At 49.4% G+C, this 18974-nt stretch overlaps 1 protein-coding gene and 1 long non-coding RNA gene across 3 annotated transcripts; one reads left to right on the top strand and one right to left on the bottom strand.

Moving 5' to 3' along the window:
* The first annotated feature begins 445 nt into the window (after positions 1-445).
* QPRT (quinolinate phosphoribosyltransferase) lies at positions 446-18625 on the top strand. 2 transcript variants are annotated; one of them, XM_082428429.1, is made up of 5 exons: positions 464-526; positions 6982-7085; positions 11861-12396; positions 12973-13104; positions 13190-18625. In XM_082428429.1, the coding sequence occupies exons 2-5, from the start codon at positions 7004-7006 to the stop codon at positions 13406-13408; spliced, it is 969 nt and encodes a 322-aa protein (XP_082284555.1). In that variant the 5' UTR covers positions 464-526; positions 6982-7003; the 3' UTR covers positions 13409-18625. The 2 variants fall into 2 exon arrangements, with proteins under 2 accessions (XP_082284556.1, XP_082284555.1); XM_082428430.1 differs by lacking the exon at positions 6982-7085 and having other exon boundaries at positions 446-526.
* LOC309644618 lies at positions 9076-12964 on the bottom strand. The gene is made up of 2 exons (XR_014254522.1): positions 12826-12964; positions 9076-11497 (listed from the first exon to the last, which is right to left on the bottom strand). It is a non-coding gene; the product is annotated as an uncharacterized lncRNA (long non-coding RNA).
* Positions 18626-18974: the final 349 nt, after the last annotated feature.

The raw sequence follows: 18974 nt of genomic DNA, 5'->3' as shown, positions 1-18974 counted from the left end.
GGTCAGGGCCCTTAAAGTACCTTGGGAAGAAGGAAGAGAAGGAAAGTGGCTATTTGTTGAGTTTCTACTCTGTGTCACCCGCAGAGTTTTTTCACTTGATTCTCAGTTGAAGCCATGAGATTGGTATTATCCCATTTTACAGCTAAGGAAATGGAGGTGCAGAAAAAGGTAAAGAGGTATTTGAGATAAAAAAGAATGGAAGTAGGATTTCCCCAGTGCACCATCAAAAACGCTCTCCAGCCATCACAGGGAGCACACCCTGGGGCAGGGTCAAGGAGGCTCGGTGAGTGGAGAGAACAGGGCCATGGCTCAGAGAGGAGAGGACTTCTGAGTTATGTGACTGAGTGTCGTGGAGGCCAGAGGGAGCCCCAGAGAACCAGGGCAGGGCCGGTCAGGGCTGGTCAGACCGGCCCCTCCCCCTCCCCCTCCCGCCCCACCCCCTCCCCCAGTCTCCGGCCTCTCCAAACACTAGATCGAGCAGTGGACACACCAGTCGGCCAGCTCCAGGCTGTCATGGACCCTGAAGGTAAAGAAGCCTCCCAGACCTCTCTCCCCTGTTTCCCTACGTCACCATCTGCCCCTCTCCTGCCCGTCACCCATCCCATCTTATCTCCGTCCCCATCCCCCGCCTTCCCCAAGACCAAGTCTTCACTGGTCTCTAACTACTCTCTCACCCCTCCCCCATCTCCCTCCAACCTCTCTGAACCCAAGCACTCTTTTCTGCCCTGCAAAGACCTCTTCTCACTCTTCTTTATCCTTCTACGACAGGTCCCCAAGTGAGCTCTGGGGAAGAAAGGGGCTTGAGCCCCAGGAAATTCAGGGGTGGTCTGGAGTAGGCCACGTCTCCTGGGGGCTGAAGGGGCCGGGCAGTGGGAGGCTGGACCTGGAGCAGCTCTGGACTTTGCCCCTCACTAGCAACTCTGGAGGAGTGAGGCAAAGTCCTGTCCCATCCGCCGCGGGGTGGGGGAAGGGAGCCCGAGTCCTGTGATTCCTGTGATTCCTGTGATTCCTGTGCCTGTGGGGAGTGACACTGTGAAGGAGGCTGGATGCAGGATGATACGGGCCAGGCTCTGGAGTCAAAAGCCTCCTGTTTGAATCCCGGCTCCACCAGGAACAGACTGTGTGTCCTTGAGCAAGTCACCTGATGTCTCAGAGCCTCATTTCCTTGTACTGCTATATCTGCAAAATGACAATAATAGTTCCCTGCTCACCAGGTTGGGGATGCAGGAGGGAAATGACATGAGCATGGAGGGCTCCCTGCAGTTTCACATTCCCCTCCCCGGGCTTCTCCTTCCCCAGCTCTGACCTTCCTCCCCTGGTCTAGGGCTTCTGCTGGCCCCATACCCGGCCCCTCTGGCTTGGCCGTGGAACCAGCTTTTGGGGGTCCAGACTACTTCTTGGTTTAGAAATGATCTCAGAGTCAGAGCCTGGGTTCAAGTCCCATCCCTGCCACCTGCTAGTTGTGTGACCTCAGACAAAATGCTTAGCCTCGCTGTGCCTCGGTTTCCTCATTGATCAAGTGAAAGCAGTGTCTTCCCTTGGGTTGTGGTGAGGATGAAATGAGATCATACACGTCAAGCGCCTGGCACAGAAATCACTCAGTAGTTACGCTGGAGTCACATCCATCTCTCCAGTCCGTCTGTCCAGTTCTGAGCCTGCCCCAGGTTCCAGTTCCATTTTGGGGACATGTCCCTGGCGTGTCAAAATCAAAGTCCTCCCCTACACCAGTTCCGTTTCCGTTCGTGCCTCACCAGCCTCCTACTCGGACTGGAAACCTCAGGGTCACCTTTGACAGCTCACTCTCCCTTGAACCCCAATATCCAGACAGTTGCTGCATCCTATGGATTTACCTCCACGTCTTTCTGTTCCCACCTCCCTCTGAGGGAGCCTTCCTCTGCCTGGCGGCCTTCACACACGTGATGACACTGATGTTTAACTCTGGGCCAAGCCAGAAGTGTTGGCTCTGGGATCACTGACCTGCGGGAATTAAACCAGGGGGGAGTAGTCGAGTCAGGGGGTGAGGCAAAGGCTGGGGACGTGGGGCAAAGGAGGGGCGAGGACAGAGATGGGGCAGAAGCAGATGGCAGGCTGGTGGCCAAGGTGTGAGGGGGCGGGGCCAGGTCTGGGGGCATGGTGTGCAGGGAGCGGTCCCCTTACAGATACCCTTCCCTTACATTTTACCCCGACTCACTGCTTCCTAGCCCAGGCTGTTGCAACAGCCTTGCAACTTACATCTTTCAAAAACCCTAGGCACAACTTAAATATTTAAACTCACAAGTGCATTTTTTTTTTTTTTAATTTATTTATTTATGGCTGTGTTGGGTCTTCATTTCTGTGCGAGGGCTTTCTCTAGTTGTGGCAAGTGGGGGCCACTCTTCATCGCGGTGCGCAGGCCTTTCACTGTCGTGGCCTCTCTTATTGCGGAGCACAGGCTCCAGATGCGCAGGCTCAGTAGTTGTGGCTCACGGGCCTAGTTGCTCCGCGGCATGTGGGATCTTCCCAGACCAGGGCTCGAACCCGTGTCTCCTGCATTAGCAGGCAGATTCTCAACCCCTGCGCCACCAGGGAAGCCCACAAGTGCATTTTTGATCAAGTGACTTCTGATCAAAAGTCTTACGGATTTTCCATTGCTTATTGAACGAGACCCTAATGGTTTCCTATCATTCAGGGCCTGCTCAGTCTGGCCCCGTCCTACCACTCAGCCCTCTCTCTCGCTACCCTCCACGTGCAACTTCACCTACATATACCCCAGGCCTCCCACTGCTGGGCCTTTGCTCTCTCCCATTCTCTCTGCTTGGGGGGGCCTTCCTCTCACCTGGCCAACGCCAGCCTATTCTCAGAGCCAACCTTCCTCAGTGTTCTCTTACTGCTCTTGTGTCTTAACGACAGGTCATCTCTCCTTGCTCTGAAAACCTGTAGATCATTTTACCACTTGTGTGACGGGCAATCACATCTGGCTCTATTTGGAGGTCATTTCTCCTCTCTAGGGAGAGAAGAGGAAAAGGAAAGAACATTTATCTGGAAGCTGGGGTGCTAACCAGCCTCTGTCTCCCTCTGGTGTTTGCCAAATGGATCAACAAATAAATAGATGGGAGAACAAAATTGCCGGGAGTCAGACACCTGGGTTCAAAGGCATCTGGCTGGGCATTGGCTCAGGCACTTGACGTGAATCGCCCATTCCCTCCTCGTTGTAGCCCTGTGACCTCCTCATGAAACTGACTCTCAGAGAGGTTAGGAAATTGCCTAAGGTCACCCAGCATGTAGGTGATGGAGCCGGGATTCAAACCAGGCATTTCTGAACCCCCAACCCAGTCTGTTCCTACTACACCAAGGACAGAGCCCTGGATTCTTGGGTGTGGCTTGTAGAACTCTGTGAATAGTGATATAATAAATATATAATAATTTTAAGTATAATTTTGTGCTCAGTGTGATGAGGTTGGGTACATGAGGGAACTCTGGGGCCAGCCCACCTAGGCTTATGATCCTGCCTCCACACTTCCCAGCTGTGTGAACTTTGGGCAAATTACTTGCTTCTTCAGTGCCTCAGTTTCCTTATCTGTAAAATGGAGATAATAATGGTACCTACCTTATGAGGGTGGTTGTGAGGATTAAATGTGTTAATATATAGAATATGTTTGGAACAGTGCTTGGGAAGGACCATAAAAGTATTAGCTGTTATTATTATTACACATGATGTCACTCCAGATTCTACTACAGACAAGTGGTAGCAGGCACCAGAGTTTTAAGAAAAACTTATAAAGGCAAAACCTTTAAAACTGATGTCTATCTATTTAATTTTTTTTCCTGTAAATTGGGGAAAACAATCATTACTTGGTTTTAGCTGGAACACTTTGTCAGCCTCATACAACATCACTGTTGCTGCAAGCACAGGCCACATGGTTACACGTGGTTACACATCAAATTAAGAAAAAAAACTTGTGATATTTGTTTTAGGTGCATTTGCAGACCCTGACTTTGTGCCCGTCCATCAAAGGCATGAATAAGTGTTTATTAAATGACTGAAGGAAAGATGCAGGGATGGAAGTTCTGATTCTGGCCCAGTCTCTCCGGTACAGAGCCACTGGCCGGTTAGGGCAATATAGAAACACAGTAAAATCAGTCAACAATCCAAACAAGAACGGCACAAGTGCCAGTGGGGGAAAAATTCTTCAAATATTCTGCCAGAGTCAGTTTGTCTATATCTTTTTACATTATTTGTAAAGAGACAAATGCAGGAAATTTCCCCAGATGCTTTGGATCCCCTCAAAAACAGAGGCACCAATTTTAATAAAATTCTGGAATAACCAATTAAGAAAGGATTGCCTTGAGAGATCAAGGTTACACCCCACAGGGTAACACTATAACCTCTGAAGTCCAGGCATCTTGAGAGAATATTTACGTATAACAACGGCAAGAATAAAAAGGGGACAGGGCATTACAGCTGTTTCCTCTGTGCAGCCACTTCTCAGGCAGCTGCAAAAACAGCCCCACTCCTCTCTGCAGTTCCTTTCGCCACAGCGGCTAATTAGGAGAGCCCTTATTTTCAAAGCTACCCACAGGAATCCCTTTTGTTGGAAATGCACAAGAGAGTTGGGGCCTAAAGAAAACCAGATGTATTTATTTTTCACGAACATTCTGCATTTACACTAGGCGATCAGAACAGCTGATCTTGCATAAGTGGGCAAGAGAGTAACCCCAGGGTGAAGGCTGTGTGGTTCTAAAACCACCTCTGTGTGTGGACAGGGAAGACCAGGGTCCACTTCGATCATTTTCTTTTCTTTTTCTTTAATGTTTTGAATGGGTTTTTTTGCTTGTTTGTTTGTTTGTTTGTTTTTTTGCCTCGCTGCATGGTCTGTGGGATCTCAGTTTCCCGACCAGGGATCAAACCCGTGCCCCCTGCAGGGAAAGCACAGAGTCCTAAACACTGGATAGCCAGGGAATTCCCATTTTCTAGCTCTGCTCTTTAGGTAATTTCCCTTCGCATTTCTGAGCTTAGGTTCTCTGCCTACAAATGGCCTTTACCATGAAGAAGGGCAGGTAGGATTTGTGACATTGCATATATAGCAAGTGCCCGGCATCTGGTAGGCACCAGTGTATGGTAGCTATTATTCTCTTCCTGCGGTTCAGAAGCTCTCAACTCTGCTACAAATTAGAATTAAATTACCACATTCCAGACCAGTTATATCAGAATCTCTGTGGGTGGGACCCAGACATTGCATTTGGCAAGGCTCTCCAGATAATTCCATGTGTAGTCAAGGTTGAGAATCACTGCTCTATTCATCCTAAAAAAACTTTCCTTGGGACTTCCCTGGTGGTCCTGTGGTTAAGACTCCATGTTTCCAATGCAGGGGGCGTGGGTTCGATCCCTCTTCAGGGAACTAAGATCCCGCATGGCATGCAGTGCGGCCGAAAAAAACAAAACAAAACAAAACAAAACAACTTTCCTTGACCCTATCTTAAGTGAGGGCCCTCTCTCTCCTTTTCTTATTTATCTATTTATTTTACTGTTTTATTATAGAGAATTTCAAACATACCCAAAAATAGACAGAAAAGTATGATGAATCCTCATGTACCCATCGTCCAGCTTCAACAACCACCAACTTCTGGCCAAGCCAGTCCCATCCATACCCTTTTTTTTCTTTTCTTTTTTTTTTTTGGCTGTGCCACACAGCATGCGGGATCTTAGTTCCTCAACCAGGGATCGAACCTGTGCCCCCTGAAGTGGAAGCATGGATTCTTAACCACTGGACTGTCTGGGATGTCCCCATACCCTTTCTAATTTCTACCTTCCAAGATTACCTTAAAGTAAAACCAGCTGTCGAGTCTTTTCATACATAAACCTCAGTATTTTATTATTTTTTATTATTTTTAAAAGATAAGGACTTTTAAAAAATTAATTAATTAATTTTTGGCTGCGTTGGGTCTTCATCGCTGTGCATAGGCTTTTCTCTAGTTGCGGCGAGCTGGGGCTACTCTTCGTTGCAGTGCGCGGGCTTCTCATTGTGGTGGCTTCTCTTTGTTGTGTAGCACGGGCTCTAGGCGCTCGGGCTTCAGTAGTTGTGGCTCGTGGGCTCTAGAGCACAGGCTCAGTAGTTGTGGCGCACGGGCTTAGTTGCTCCGCGGCATGTGGGATCTTCCCAGACCAGGGCTCGAACCCATGTCCCCTGCATTGGCAGGTGGATTCTTAACCACTGCACCACCAGGGAAGGCCCAGGACTTTTCTTTTAATCACAACCATAACCCACTTCAAAAAAATTTCCTTAATGTTACCAAATACCCAGTCAGCATTCAGATTTTCAATTGTTTCATAGAAGTTCTAATTTGGTTTCAATTTGTTTGTTTGAAGTAGTATCCAAATAAGATCCATACACTGTGACTGGTTAGTATGCGTTTTCGACTCTTTTAATCTTTTGTTTTCCTTGCAAGGTATGTGTTGAAGAAATTAGGTTATCTTCTGGAGAGTTTCCTATGGTTGTATCCCCGTGGTATAGTTTAACATGTTCCTCTGTCTTCTGGTTTTCTTGTAATTGGTGGTTGCATCTAGAAGTCTGATCTGACTCCGGTTCAGCTGTTTTGGCAAGAGTATTGCATAGGTCGGGGGATGTTCTATCAGGAGCGCCCAGTATCTGGTTGTCTTTCTTCTGATGTTGGCTTTTGATCCAATACCTGGATTCATTGGGTTTTTAAGGTTGCAAAATAGTTTCCTGCCTTTTGGCAGAGCATTGGTTCTTGTTCATTTGTTCAAGTGGACAATTCAAAGCTCTTTAGTAAATTTACTGAGTTATGCCACCATCATCATAGACCATTTCCATCACCCCAGTAAGATCCCACGTCATTTAATTTCCAGCTCCAGACCGCCACTATTCTGATGTCTGTCTCTCTTAATTTGCCTTTTCTGGATGTTTCATATAAAGGGAGGGATACAACATATGGTCTTGTGTGAGCATTGGTTGTTAACCTTTCTGTGCATCTGAATCCCAGGTGGAGCATTTCCAAAACCTGGATGCATGGGAACCATCCCAGAAAGATTCTGATTCAGTTGATCTGGAATGGACCCGAGCAGCAGAGTTCAAAAAGTTCCCCGGGTGATTCCAATGTGCAGCCCAGGCCCGGGGGGCCCTGCTTTCTCAACTTCTGCTGAGAGGAGTTGTCCGTACCCCTCCCCCACTTCCTCACCTCCTGTCTGTTCCTTGACCATGACAATGTGGCTTCTGCCCCTACCACAAGGCCTTAAGACTGCCCTGGCAAAGCCCTCCCAGGGGCTAAGTGCAATGCTCACTCTCAGCCTTCTTTCTTCTTCTCCTCCTTCTTTTTTTTCTCTCAGCCTTTCTTCTGCTTTGCTTCTGCTCACACCCTACTTGCAACCCTCTTCTCCTTCCAGACATCCACTCCCTCCTGTTGGGACTTCTGTTTTTGACAGCCACGCCTCTGTGTGTCCTTCTAATCCTGGCGTTTCCCACAGCTCTCCTCTTTCACCCTGCCCTGGTGATCTTACCCACTCAGTGACCATCTGCACACGCTGGTGGCTCCAAATTCTCCATTCCTCACCCCCAAATCTCCTCTGAACTCCAGAACATTCTTCTACCTGTCCTCTGTGCACAGCCACCCACGTTTCCTGATGGCATCTTGATCTTAACATCTGCAAGACCAAAGGCATTCTGTTTATTTGTTTATTTATTGGCCACACTGCGTGGCTTGCAGGATCTTAGTTCCCCGACCAGGGATCGAACCTGCAACCCTGGCAGTGGAAGCGCAGAGTCCTAACCACTGGACCTCCGGGAAATTCCCCCAAAGTCATTCTTTTTCCCCAGCTCTGCCGCTCTGTCATACGCTCTGACCCTCCTGGAGATCCAGTTTCTGTACCTGTAAAATGGGAATGAGCCTCTGTGGTGAGTTCCAAATGAGAGAGCGTCAGGGAGCTGAGGTGCCTTCGACTGGCCATCACAGGGGCGCAGCCCGTGCGGGTTGCTGATTGCTGCCGAACCCCTCCTCCACCCCAGCCTACCCTGAACAATTCCTTATGTCAGTTTTCAGCTACCCAGGATGGAAACCCCAGGGTTCTACATCTTATTAGCTGCCAATTCCAGTAGATTCTACCTTGGAAACAACTCTCCCATTTGCCCCTGCTTGCTCTTCCTTTGGTTACTGCCCCAATTCGGGGCTTCATCAGTTTCTGTCTGGCCAATCGCCCCAGCCTCCTTTTGCCTCCCAGCCCATCTCCATTTGGTGGCTGAAGTGACCTTTCTAGAACAAAATCATAATCATATCATTCCCTCATTTAAAATTCTGTGATGGCTCCCGGGCTCTGTCCAAATTCCTCAGGTAATTGGTTTAATCCCTTTTTCACTCTGGCCTCAGGCCCAAGACATTTCTCCCATGAATCCTACTCAGCACCCCGTCACCTCCTCGCTCTATTTTCTTGCTTTCGAACCTTGAACTCTTGCTCTTTCAGTCTGAAATGCCTTGCCCTCCCTCCTCCCCACCCCCCCGCCCCCCCACCCCTGCCTGGCAAACATTACTCATCCTTCAAGGCCACTAAAACGTCCCCCTTCCCCAGGGACATTTAGTCATTTCTTCCTCTTTGCTCCCACGACTCTTGGTAAATGCTTCAGTCATCTCGCCAGCAAACACACCTACAATGTTCCTGAAGGCTTTGCAAATATTAACTCCCTTAATTTTCATAACAAGCCTATGAGGTGATCAGTGTTATTATCCCTGTTACAGTTGGGACAACGAAGGCCCCCGAAAGGTTGAGTCTCTTGCCCAAGATCACTTAGCTAAAAGTGACAGAGGCAGTATTGGAACCCAGGCCGAGTGGCCCCAGAGTCTGGGCTGTGATTCCACAGTGCGGCCTCTCTGCTCAGAGAACTATCATCAAACAGTATTAAACTAAACAATATGAAATTGCCAATATCTGACCGTTGACCCATACAAGCCGCACATTTGCCTGGGTCAGCGTGCTAGGCACTTGGGATACGGCAGAAAACTCAGTGGACATTTTGGCCCCAGACAGAAAACACCAGCAGAGGATGACATTGGGGGATGAACAAGGAGCTGCGTGAGCATGTGACCTGATTTAGGGGGTCTGTGAGAGCCCCCGGCTGAGGAAGTGATACCTAAGAGAAGGTCTGAAGTTGAGTGAGAGGTGAAGGGGCAGTTTTGGGGTGAAGGTGAGGAAAGGGACTTCTAGGAGAAGGCTCAGCCTTGGAACAGCATAAGCGAAGGCCTGAAAGCTAAGAGAAAGAGCTGCTCTCTCTGTCACCTAGCAATGAAGACCTGGCACAGAGCAGGGGCTCAACAAGGATTTGTCCAAAGAATCAATGAAAAATGGAAAGAAGTCAAGAGAGCTGGCGCTAATACAATGAAAGTGAGGCTTTAAGCAGGAGAGTAATCCGCTTAAATTTCCTTTTTTTATGGTTTGATTTTAAAGTCAGGTTTAATGAGGTATAACCACAGACAGTAAAATTCACCCTTTTCTGTGTCAAGCTCTATGAGTCTTGACAAATGCATCAGTGTTATAGCCACCATCACAGACAAGATCTAGACTTGTTCAATCACATCCCAAAACTTGGTGCTGCCCCCTTTGTGGCCAGCCCCTCCCCCACCCTCAGGCAGCCACTGGTCTGTTCTCTGTTGCTATCTTTTTTTTTTTTTTTTCCTTTCCCAGAATATAGTCATATAGATGGACACAAATAGCATGTCACCTTTTGAATCTGGCTTCTTAGAATAATTATTTGAGATGTGTGCCTATTGGGTATACCAGTAGTTGGTTCCTTTTTTTTTTATTGCCGAGTAGAATTCCATTGTACACATGCATCACAGTTTGTTTATCCAATACTCACCAGTCCAAGGATTCAAATTCACTTTAAAAGCAAACAGTGAATCTAAAAAAAAAAAAGAGTGGATATATGTATATGTATAACTGATTCACTTTGCTGTACACCTGAAACTCACACAACGTGTGAATCAACTATACTCCAATAAAAATTAAAAAAAAAAAAAGCAAACATCACGGCACCTGGTCTGAATGGAGTGGGGGCCTTTGCATCCATCTCCGCTGTTCGTTCACTGGTTTTTTGCCCGGCGGGACCGCGAACGGTGGAGGCAGGGACTATATTTTTCTCCCTATCACCGACTTTGTTCCCAGCATTTGGCCCACAGCTGGCTCTGAGTGAGAATGAAAACCACGTGGGGCAGCTGTGGGCGAGAACTTGGGGAAGGAGGGTCAGGTGCGATAACTGAGGTCTGTGGCTGCTGGTGGGGGACAGGTGCTTGTCTTTGGGGAAGAAGGGCTGGACAAGACGGGCCCCTCCTTCTGAGAGTAGAGCAAGCCAGAATGTCTGGCCTTAACTTCAGCTTGGAGCAAAAGTGGGGGAAACAAAACAAAAGTAAATAATCCCCCTTCACATGTTATCGAATTGTCTCCCCCTCCCCCGGGCAGCGAAGGCCACCTATGGCGCCGCCCACGAGACTGCAGGTCTTCTCTTGGCCGACAGATGGCGATGTTGCACTGCGCCTGAACTCGGCCTCTGTGGTCACCCCATTCATTTCAACAGAGGCAGCGGCCCATCAACGTGGCACGCCTGCGGGAAGGACCTCAGAGACCACCTTGTCCTTAACACTTATTTTACAGGCAAAGGGCTCACCCACACTCCTGAAGCTCTGTCTCGCAGAGCAGGGGCTCAAACCCAATTTCCCTGTGCTCTTTCCCCCTTATACAACCCCATCTCTAGAGAGATGACAGTTTTTTGAAACATCAGGTGAAGGAGAGGTTTTCAAGCTAGAGGGCAAAGGTGGAGGAACAGATGGCCATGGCCACAAGGCCTGGCCAGTCTCGCTCTGCTGTCAATATGCTGTGCGACCTCAGCTGACTTGCCTTTCTTCTCTGGTCCTCAGTCTCCACATCTGTAAAAAGCTGAACTTCCAGCTTTAAAATTCTTGGTGCTATAGAGAAGGCAGGGGTGGGAAAGACACACAGCTCACATTCTCCTGGGGGCTTCAGCTAGTAAATAACCGATCCTTCTATGCAAGGCAGACGGAAAGGCAACAGAGTGGCTTTTTTTTAAAATTTATTTTTAATTTTTTAAAAATAAATTTTATGTATGTATGTATGTATTGGCTGCATCGGGTCTTCCTTGCTGCGCGCGGGCTTTCTCTAGTTGTGGTAAGCGGGGGCTACTCTTCGTTGTGGTGCGCAGGCTTCTCATTGCGGTGGCTTCTTTTGTTGCAGAGCATGCTCTCTAGGCACGCAGGCTTCAGTAGTTGTGGCGCGTGGGCTCAGTAGTTGTGGCTCGTGGGCTCTAGAGCGCAGGCTCAGTAGTTGTGGCGCACGGGCTTAGTTGCTCCGTGGCATGTGGGATCTTCCCGGACCAGGGCTCGAACCCGTATCTCCTGCGTTGGCAGGCGGATTCTTAACCACTGCGACATCAGGGAAGCCCAGAGTGGCTTTTAGGTGGCTGCATTTCTCTTCCATTGGTGAATAGCTGTTGGTCTAGCACTAGGTTTACCAGATAAAATACAAGGCACTCGGTTAAATTTGAATTTCAGATAACTGACAGATAATTTTTAAGAATAAGTATGTTCTAAATATAGCCTAGAATATATTTATACTAAAAAATCTTTGATGTTTGTCAGAAATTTAAATTTAACTAGGTGTCCTGTATTTTTATTTGGTCAATCTGACAACCTTGTTCAACTCACGAGGCCCACCCAGTGCCTCAGCCCCTCTCCTGGAACCCCCAGGTCTTCACCCTGATTGGCTAGTGCCCAATTCAGCCTGTTGTTAGGTATTTTGACAATCACCCCTGACTACCAGAAAGGCAGCCAAAATGTAACACTGCTCTCTTTCTTTCCCTCCCAGGCCTGGCGCTCCTGCTGCCCCCTGCCACTCTGGCCACCTTGGCAGAAAGCTGGCTCCGAGAGGACTGCCCAGGCCTCAACCACATGGCCTTGGTCACGGGGGCAGCCCCCTCACAGGCAGTGCTGTGGGCCAAGTCCCCCGGGGTGCTGGCTGGGAGGCCCTTCTTTGATGCCATCTTTGCCCAAGTCAACTGCCAGGTCTCCTGGTTCCTCCCCGAGGGATCAAAGCTGGTGCCTGTGGCCAAGGTGGCCGAGGTCCGGGGCCCTGCCCACTGCCTGCTGCTGGGGGAGCGGGTGGCCCTTAATATGCTGGCCCGCTGCAGTGGAGTTGCCAGCGCTGCCGCTGTTGCTGTGGAGACCGCCAGGGGGACCGGCTGGGCCGGGCACGTGGCAGGCACGAGGAAGACGACGCCAGGCTTCCGGCTGGTGGAGAAGTATGGGCTCCTAGTGGGCGGGGCCGCCTCCCACCGCTACGACTTGGGAGGGCTGGTGATGGTGAAGGACAACCACGTCATGGCAGCTGGTGGTGTCGAAAAGGTGTCTGTCTGTCCAGCTGAGCCCTTGCCCTGGCCCTGCTCCAGCCACCCCGCCAGCATTGCCCTTCCCCTCTACCAGGGACCCCCAACCACTCCCTGGCAAATAGTGACAGCCTGGGAGTTGGGGCATGCAAGACTCCTTGACCCCTCAGTGGTTCCATCTGTAAAATGAAGTGTTGGACTTGCTTCTTCACCAGCGTTCTTCTGCTGGTTGGTATGATATTCAAGGGAAAAGGACGAACTATTGGGAACCCAGTGTTGGGCAGGTCACTCTAACTCCCTGGACCTGCTCCCCGTCTGTGAAAATGTTCTTGAAGACCCTTTCCAGTCTTAATATTCTGAGTCAATTGAACTCAGGTCCAAATGCCAAATAGTGCTGAATTCGGCCATTTTCTTAACCCACAAAAGTGGTAATTTCACGAGGTTTCACCTAATATGCGAGAAGCCATTTCGATGCCTGGTTTCCTCATTAACCCCAAGCTCATTATCCAGCTGGAGCCTTTCGAATGCCAGTCCCAGCTCACTTGCCCAGGGCCGGGTGCCACCCGTTCTCACTCTCACCCTTGCCACCTGACAGGCGGTGAGGGGGGCCCGGCAGGCGGCCGAATTCTCCCTGAAGGTGGAGGTCGAGTGCAGCAGCCTGCAGGAGGCTGTGGAGGCGGCCGAGGCAGGAGCAGACCTCGTCTTGCTGGACAACTTCAGGCCTGAGGTGAGGCGGCGTCTGCTTCCTGCGAAGGGGAAGGGGAAGGGGCTGGGGCGGGGGCTTTCACCTCTCGCTGGCTTGTGTCCCGCAGGAACTGCACCCCACGGCCGCGGCGCTGAAGGCCCAGTTCCCGAACGTGGGCGTGGAGGCGAGCGGGGGCGTCACGCTGGACAGCCTCCCTCAGTTCTGTGGGCCCCATATCGATGTCATCTCTTTGGGGATGCTGACCCAGGCTGCCCCGGCCCTCGATTTCTCCCTCAAGCTGTTTGCCGAAGGGGCCACTCCAGTGCCCTACGCCCGCCGCTCCTAAAGCCAAGGAAGCTACACTGGCAGTGGGATAACACGGTTTCATGCGACACTCACGATTTCACTTCTTTAAGTCCAGTGGCCAACAGAACACTCTCAAGTTAGCCTGGGCTAAAGTCCCACTCTGTCACGTACTGCTTGTGGGACCTCGAAGGACTGACTTCACCTCTGCTCATCTCAGTTTCCTAATCTGTAAAATGGGTCTAGCCAACCTTATGGATTTCTTTGGATGATAATTAACGCAGAGTGAGTGCTTAGTAAATGTTAGAAATTACCATTATTGAGCTCCCCTGGTGGCACAGTGGTTAAGAATCCGCCTGCCAATGCAGGGGACACAGGTTTGAGTCCTGGTCCCACATCCCGCGGGGCAACTAAACCCGTGCGCCACAACTACTGAGCCTGTGCTCTAGCGTCTGCGAGGCACAACTACTGAGCCCACGTGCCACAACTACTGAAGCCCGCATGCCTAGAGCCCGTGCGCCACAGCAATAGAAGCCACCGCAATTAGAAGCCTGCGCACTGCAATGAAGAGTAGCCCCCGCTCGCCGCAACTAGAGAAAGCCGCGCACAGCAACAAAGAACCAAAGTAGCCAAAAACAAATAAAATAAATAAAGTTATTAAAAAAAAAAGAAATTACGATCATTCTTCTGTTCTAAGAAGCACTTTTTTTCCCCCACACACTGAAGTCATATTTGGTGTGTGGGAAAAAATGGTGTAATCAAGGGTGTCTAATGGTCACTGTCAGCCAGGCATCGGTTGTCACGTACCCATTGTGCCCTGTGCCTGTGGCTTGTAGATCCAACATGATAACGATCTATGTGGAAATAAGTCCAAAAGAACTATTTCAACAAGTATAAAATAGAAATTGTAAGTGATAAGAAAGCACTGGTTTGACAATTTTCTTTTTGAGTAATAGTATGTGTGTTTTACAATCAATGGCATCTTATATTTGAGGATATGTGATACCCGGTTTGACGTTCAGCTGGAGAATTACACTTGGTTGATGCCCATGTTGTACTGGTTACTAAGTATTTCACCTCTTGCCTGTGGCTGCTGTTACCACCTTTTTGGTTGGAGGTGAGAAACCTGCTTATTCCTCACTCCTGGGGTCCCAAGCAGACTCCACCACGCATCCCTCCCAAAATGAAACCCCCATTGGGTGCTGAAGGCCCTTTAGGATTTGGTTCCATGGGGATATCATTAGTTGGGAGAGGTACAGAGCAGCTGGGGCCAGAGCCAAGGTCAGTTAGGGGGTAAGGGAGGGTGGTGGGGGTCCGTGTTCAGACGTCAAACTTCCTTCCATGTTGAGTCAGGACTCAGAAGTCTAAGCAGTGGGTCTAAATCCAGTCCCCCAAATATGCATACACACCCCCACCCCCCTGAGGTCTTGCCCACTTGTGTGGCCCCTCCTACCCTCACCTCAAGCCTAGGGTTCGCCTCTCTCCAACCCTTCTGGGTGGATCTGGGAGGAACCAGAGTATGAGGGCTCCCAAGGGTGAAGGTGGTCCCCAAGGTGACTCCTCCTGGAAAGGCTCCACTCTGGAGCTGCCTCTCCCCTCCCAGAACCTACTCTCTCCTCCGCCCTTTGCCAGGAGGAGAGAAAAATGGGTCTCATCCACAGAGGTTCCTTCTTCAGGGGAAGTCTGGGGGTGCCAGTCTGCCTTGAGGGAGCTATTCTACCCCTTTGCTCCTTTCTCAACCTTGGAGACCAGCGATGGGCCAGGGGCAGATGAGCTACCTCAGATGTGAAAGCTCCAGACCGACCAAGACCTTCACCCTTCAAGCACCAAACATATGCTGAGGAGTTCCCTGGACTCTGTGCTTTCACTGCTGAGGGCCTGGGTTCAATCCCTGGGTGCAGCCAAAAACAAAACAAACAAACAAAAAACCCACAACAACGCTGGGCAGAAGTGGACACTGCGTTGGGTGATGTCCTGAACTGAAGGGGCCATTCTCACAGGACACAGCCCCGAGATGCCACCTGGGGCTGTACCTGTGCTCTGTAATACACACCTCCACCCCGGGGCCCTCCTGTCCTTTCTCCAGGGAAGACATGGACACGCTCAGCTAGGCAGTCTTCCCTTCTCCAGGGAATTTAGATCTCTGAGTCTCAGCTCCTCAGATCTGAAGGGGAATTAACTGAACCTTCAGAGAACTAGGGGCACTTCTGGGTGTCAGGACAGGACAGGGAAGTGGGCACCCAGGAAGAGCAGGGAACTGAAAGGCAAAACCCTTGGGATCCAGGAGGGAATCAGAGCCTAGTAGAGGCAGAAGGGAGATGTGTACCAGGAGTCTCAAACTCAAATGCCTCTAGGACCCAAGCAGATGTGACAGATGGAGGAGGCTGGAATAAGACATAGGGGCCCAGGTAGCCAACTGGAGAATGCAGGCTGCACCCACAGCATCCCAATTAAAAAATGAAAAAGCAAGCTCCAGCTCACCCTTGATCACAGAAATGAACCAGCCCTACAGGAAGATCCCAGATTTGAGCCCTGGGTGGGGATTCCCTCACCAGTGGAAAAGAAAATGGATCCTGGGCAGGCAAAAGCAATCCATGCCCTCCTTGCAGGGGATGGATTTCCAGGCAGAGGAGACTGTGTGGGCAAAGGTTCAGAAGTGGGAAATGGCTAGGATTGTTTGGTGTAAGATTTGAAACTGGGATCAGGAGAGGCGAGATGGCTAGATGCTGGGCTGGGTCCAGACCACAAAATGGACTCTGTCCTGAGAACAGTCAGATTGAAGCTGGAAAGTGAGATAAGCATATTTGCAGGGAGATCTATTTGAGGGGGCCAGGGTGGCTGCAGGCAGACCAAGAGGAGGCTGATGCAGCCACTCAGAGGCCTTGAATGTGGGTCATGGCGATGGGTTGGCAAGAAGGGAAGGTAGGCAAGGGAAACAGCATCTGCAAAAGCTCAGAGGGCAGATGGAGCCTGATGGGTTCAGCGCGGTGGGAAGAGTTGGGTGTGGCTGTGAGGGTGGGGAGATGGGGTGAGTGGCAGAAGAGGAATCTCACATTTCACCTGGTGTCTATCTGGCTACACTTCCTTCTTGCCTGACCTGCCTGGGACTAGGCTTGGACGATTTCCCCAGGCTGCCCCACATGCAGTATAAAGCCCATGCCCGTTAGAGCAAATGTGCCCATCAAATCAGGTGCAAATCAAGTCAGCATGTAACGCATCATCACCGCCAGCTGGTGGGTGAGAAGGGAACACACATTTGACCGAGGGCTCTTGCTCAGCACGTGTAGGTCTCTTTCTCAGTTAATGCTGGTGGGGGCAGGGATGTTAGTGTCTCCATTTTACTCAGGAGGAAACTGAGGCTTTATGAAGTTAAGAATGCTGCTCAGCGTCATAGATCAATAAAATGGTGGAGCAGGATTCAAAAATAAGTATTTGCTGAATGCCTACTACATGCCAGGCACTATTCTAGACACTGGATAGACAACAATGAGTTAACAGTGAAAAAGCCCTGTCCTCATGGAGTTTATATTCTAGTGGGGCTCTGTGGGAGCCTGGGGGTGTGGAGTGGGGAGGGGAGAACAGACAATGAAAAAAATACATAAGAATACCGTCAAACCCCCTATGGCCACCAGAGGACACTTCAGTCACACCACCTTCCAATCTCCTCTGATTCCATCTTCCTTCCAGGTTCCAAAGATATTAGCCAAGGAGGCTATGAATACTGTATAGCATCTGCTCAAGAAGGAAAGCTGAGGAGGGGTGGGCAGCAGTCTCATCTTCCACCCACTTTTCCAGCTTCATCTCCTCATCAGATCCCCATCCAACCGCCCAGGGTATCTCAGTGACTTCAAGGCCCTGTGTTCTCCAGAGACGACCAAGACTCATTCACTCACCAACCCATCCACCCCCCACCCCTCACCCTCCTGCTAACATTTACCCACCTGCCCACCCCTCTTCCACCTATCCTCCTGCCCATCCACCCCCGCTTTGCATCCACCCATCCCCCTTCCCACCCCTCCACCCACCCACCTACTGGGGTACTCAGTCTAGAGGGTCAGGGAAGACAAGAGGTCAGACTGGGTTGGCAGAGTCAGTGAACTCAATGGGCAAGAGCTTTAGTGAGCCAAGGCCAGTGAAAGCTGAAAGCATTTAAAAACGGCAAGACATTATTAGCAAACCACACTACATCTGAAAAAAATTCAACTTTGGATCTTTGAAAAATCCCACTGTGCTATTATGCGGTGTTGACACGTATACTAATTTATCGCTAGCCCTTCAAGACAATACAGTAGGTAAAACTCCATAAATGTTTCAGTACCTCCGTACTTTGCTCTAATCACTTCCTGAGGAACAGAACATTTTGGCAGTTAGTAAGTAACTGCTTTTAAGACCTGCTTTCTGAGGCCCTAAGTAACTCAGCTTGTAAAACCAGATTACAAAGATCTGAAGAGAATCTGATCGTGAAGCTGTGAATAACATCTCGCTGTGCACATCAGAATTACTCCAGATAATGTGGGCTTTCTTTATTCAGGTAGGTAGGGCTCTTTGGATCTCTGGACCTAGTATAGCACACTTAGAAAATGACCAGAGGCAGAGATCCTCACGTATACCTCTAGTTTGGTGGGTCACTGGGTAACCTATTTCTTCTCCCAGCTCTTGAGCTAGAATTTTTCGAAGACTTAGCACCAACAAAGAACCATCCCATAAGTCACTTGCTTCTTGATATTTGGCTGCTTTTTAACCAAAGGAAAGATTCTCTTTTGGAATACTACATCAGTATATAAAGAACAATGCTGGTTTCTTAAAGGCTGGATAAAAATCATGCTTCCCACATTAAAAAAAAAAACAAACAATAAAGGCCCCTTAACTGTAATCTCACCAAGAACCAAAAATATCTTATTTTTATTTTTTGCATGATTTGCTTTGTTTTCTCAGAATATTAGAAGCCAGAAGGGGAATTCATTGAGATTTGGCAGCTTTTTAGGTAAAGGACTGTACTAACGTATTTTTGTATTATTGGTATAGTAATTACCCAAATGCATGGAAGATTTCAATGGCTAGACTAAGTCTTGCATTTTAAAATTCCAATCTAATTCATTCCAATGGATGAAAAGTCCGTCAGGGGAAAGATAGAAGATGCAAAAGAACTGCTTCAGTGACCTATCTGAGGCAGCAATCCAGCGATGCTCTGGGTACGATAATTAAAACAGAACCAAAAAAGGTCCATACATCTTCTCTGACAGTTCATTGATCCTCTCCTGTGTTTTCACTCGTTAATTATTGCTTGCCGGATGTGGTGAATTTCACCTTGCTCAGCACCAGATAGTTTTGTAATCTGTATGATTTGTTAGGCAGGTCCAAAGCAGTGCTCAGTCTAGTGGATTATTTTCTACTACTAAGCCAAGACCTTCCCAAGTGCACTGCCCAAGGCCTTGTGACATTTTCCAGTCTGGCTGCTGGGAAGAGGCCCTGGCTTTGTGTGAGGCCCTGGGCACTGCTGCCTTAGTCCTTTCACATGGCTCTTCTCTTGGCCTCAGGTGGTTTTCTCACACATGTGTGTTTATCAGTTCTTTGCTGGATAATATGCGAGAGGGACCCTCAGCAGATCT

This window comes from Balaenoptera physalus (assembly GCF_965194825.1).
Source record: "Balaenoptera physalus genome assembly, chromosome: 16".
Lineage (NCBI taxonomy): Eukaryota > Metazoa > Chordata > Mammalia > Artiodactyla > Balaenopteridae > Balaenoptera > Balaenoptera physalus.
The sequence above is the reverse complement of the archived record's forward strand: the minus strand, read 5'-3'. Positions and strand labels throughout refer to the sequence as shown.

Coding starts and splice junctions, on each gene's coding strand:
- QPRT (XM_082428429.1), top strand. CDS start 7,004: ATGCATGGGAACCATCCCAGAAAGATTCTGATTCAGTTGATCTGGAAT. Junction 7,086..11,860: donor GAGTTCAAAAAGTTCCCCGG/GTGATTCCAATG, acceptor TTTCCCTCCCAG/GCCTGGCGCTCCTGCTGCCC. Junction 13,105..13,189: donor TGGACAACTTCAGGCCTGAG/GTGAGGCGGCGT, acceptor TGTGTCCCGCAG/GAACTGCACCCCACGGCCGC.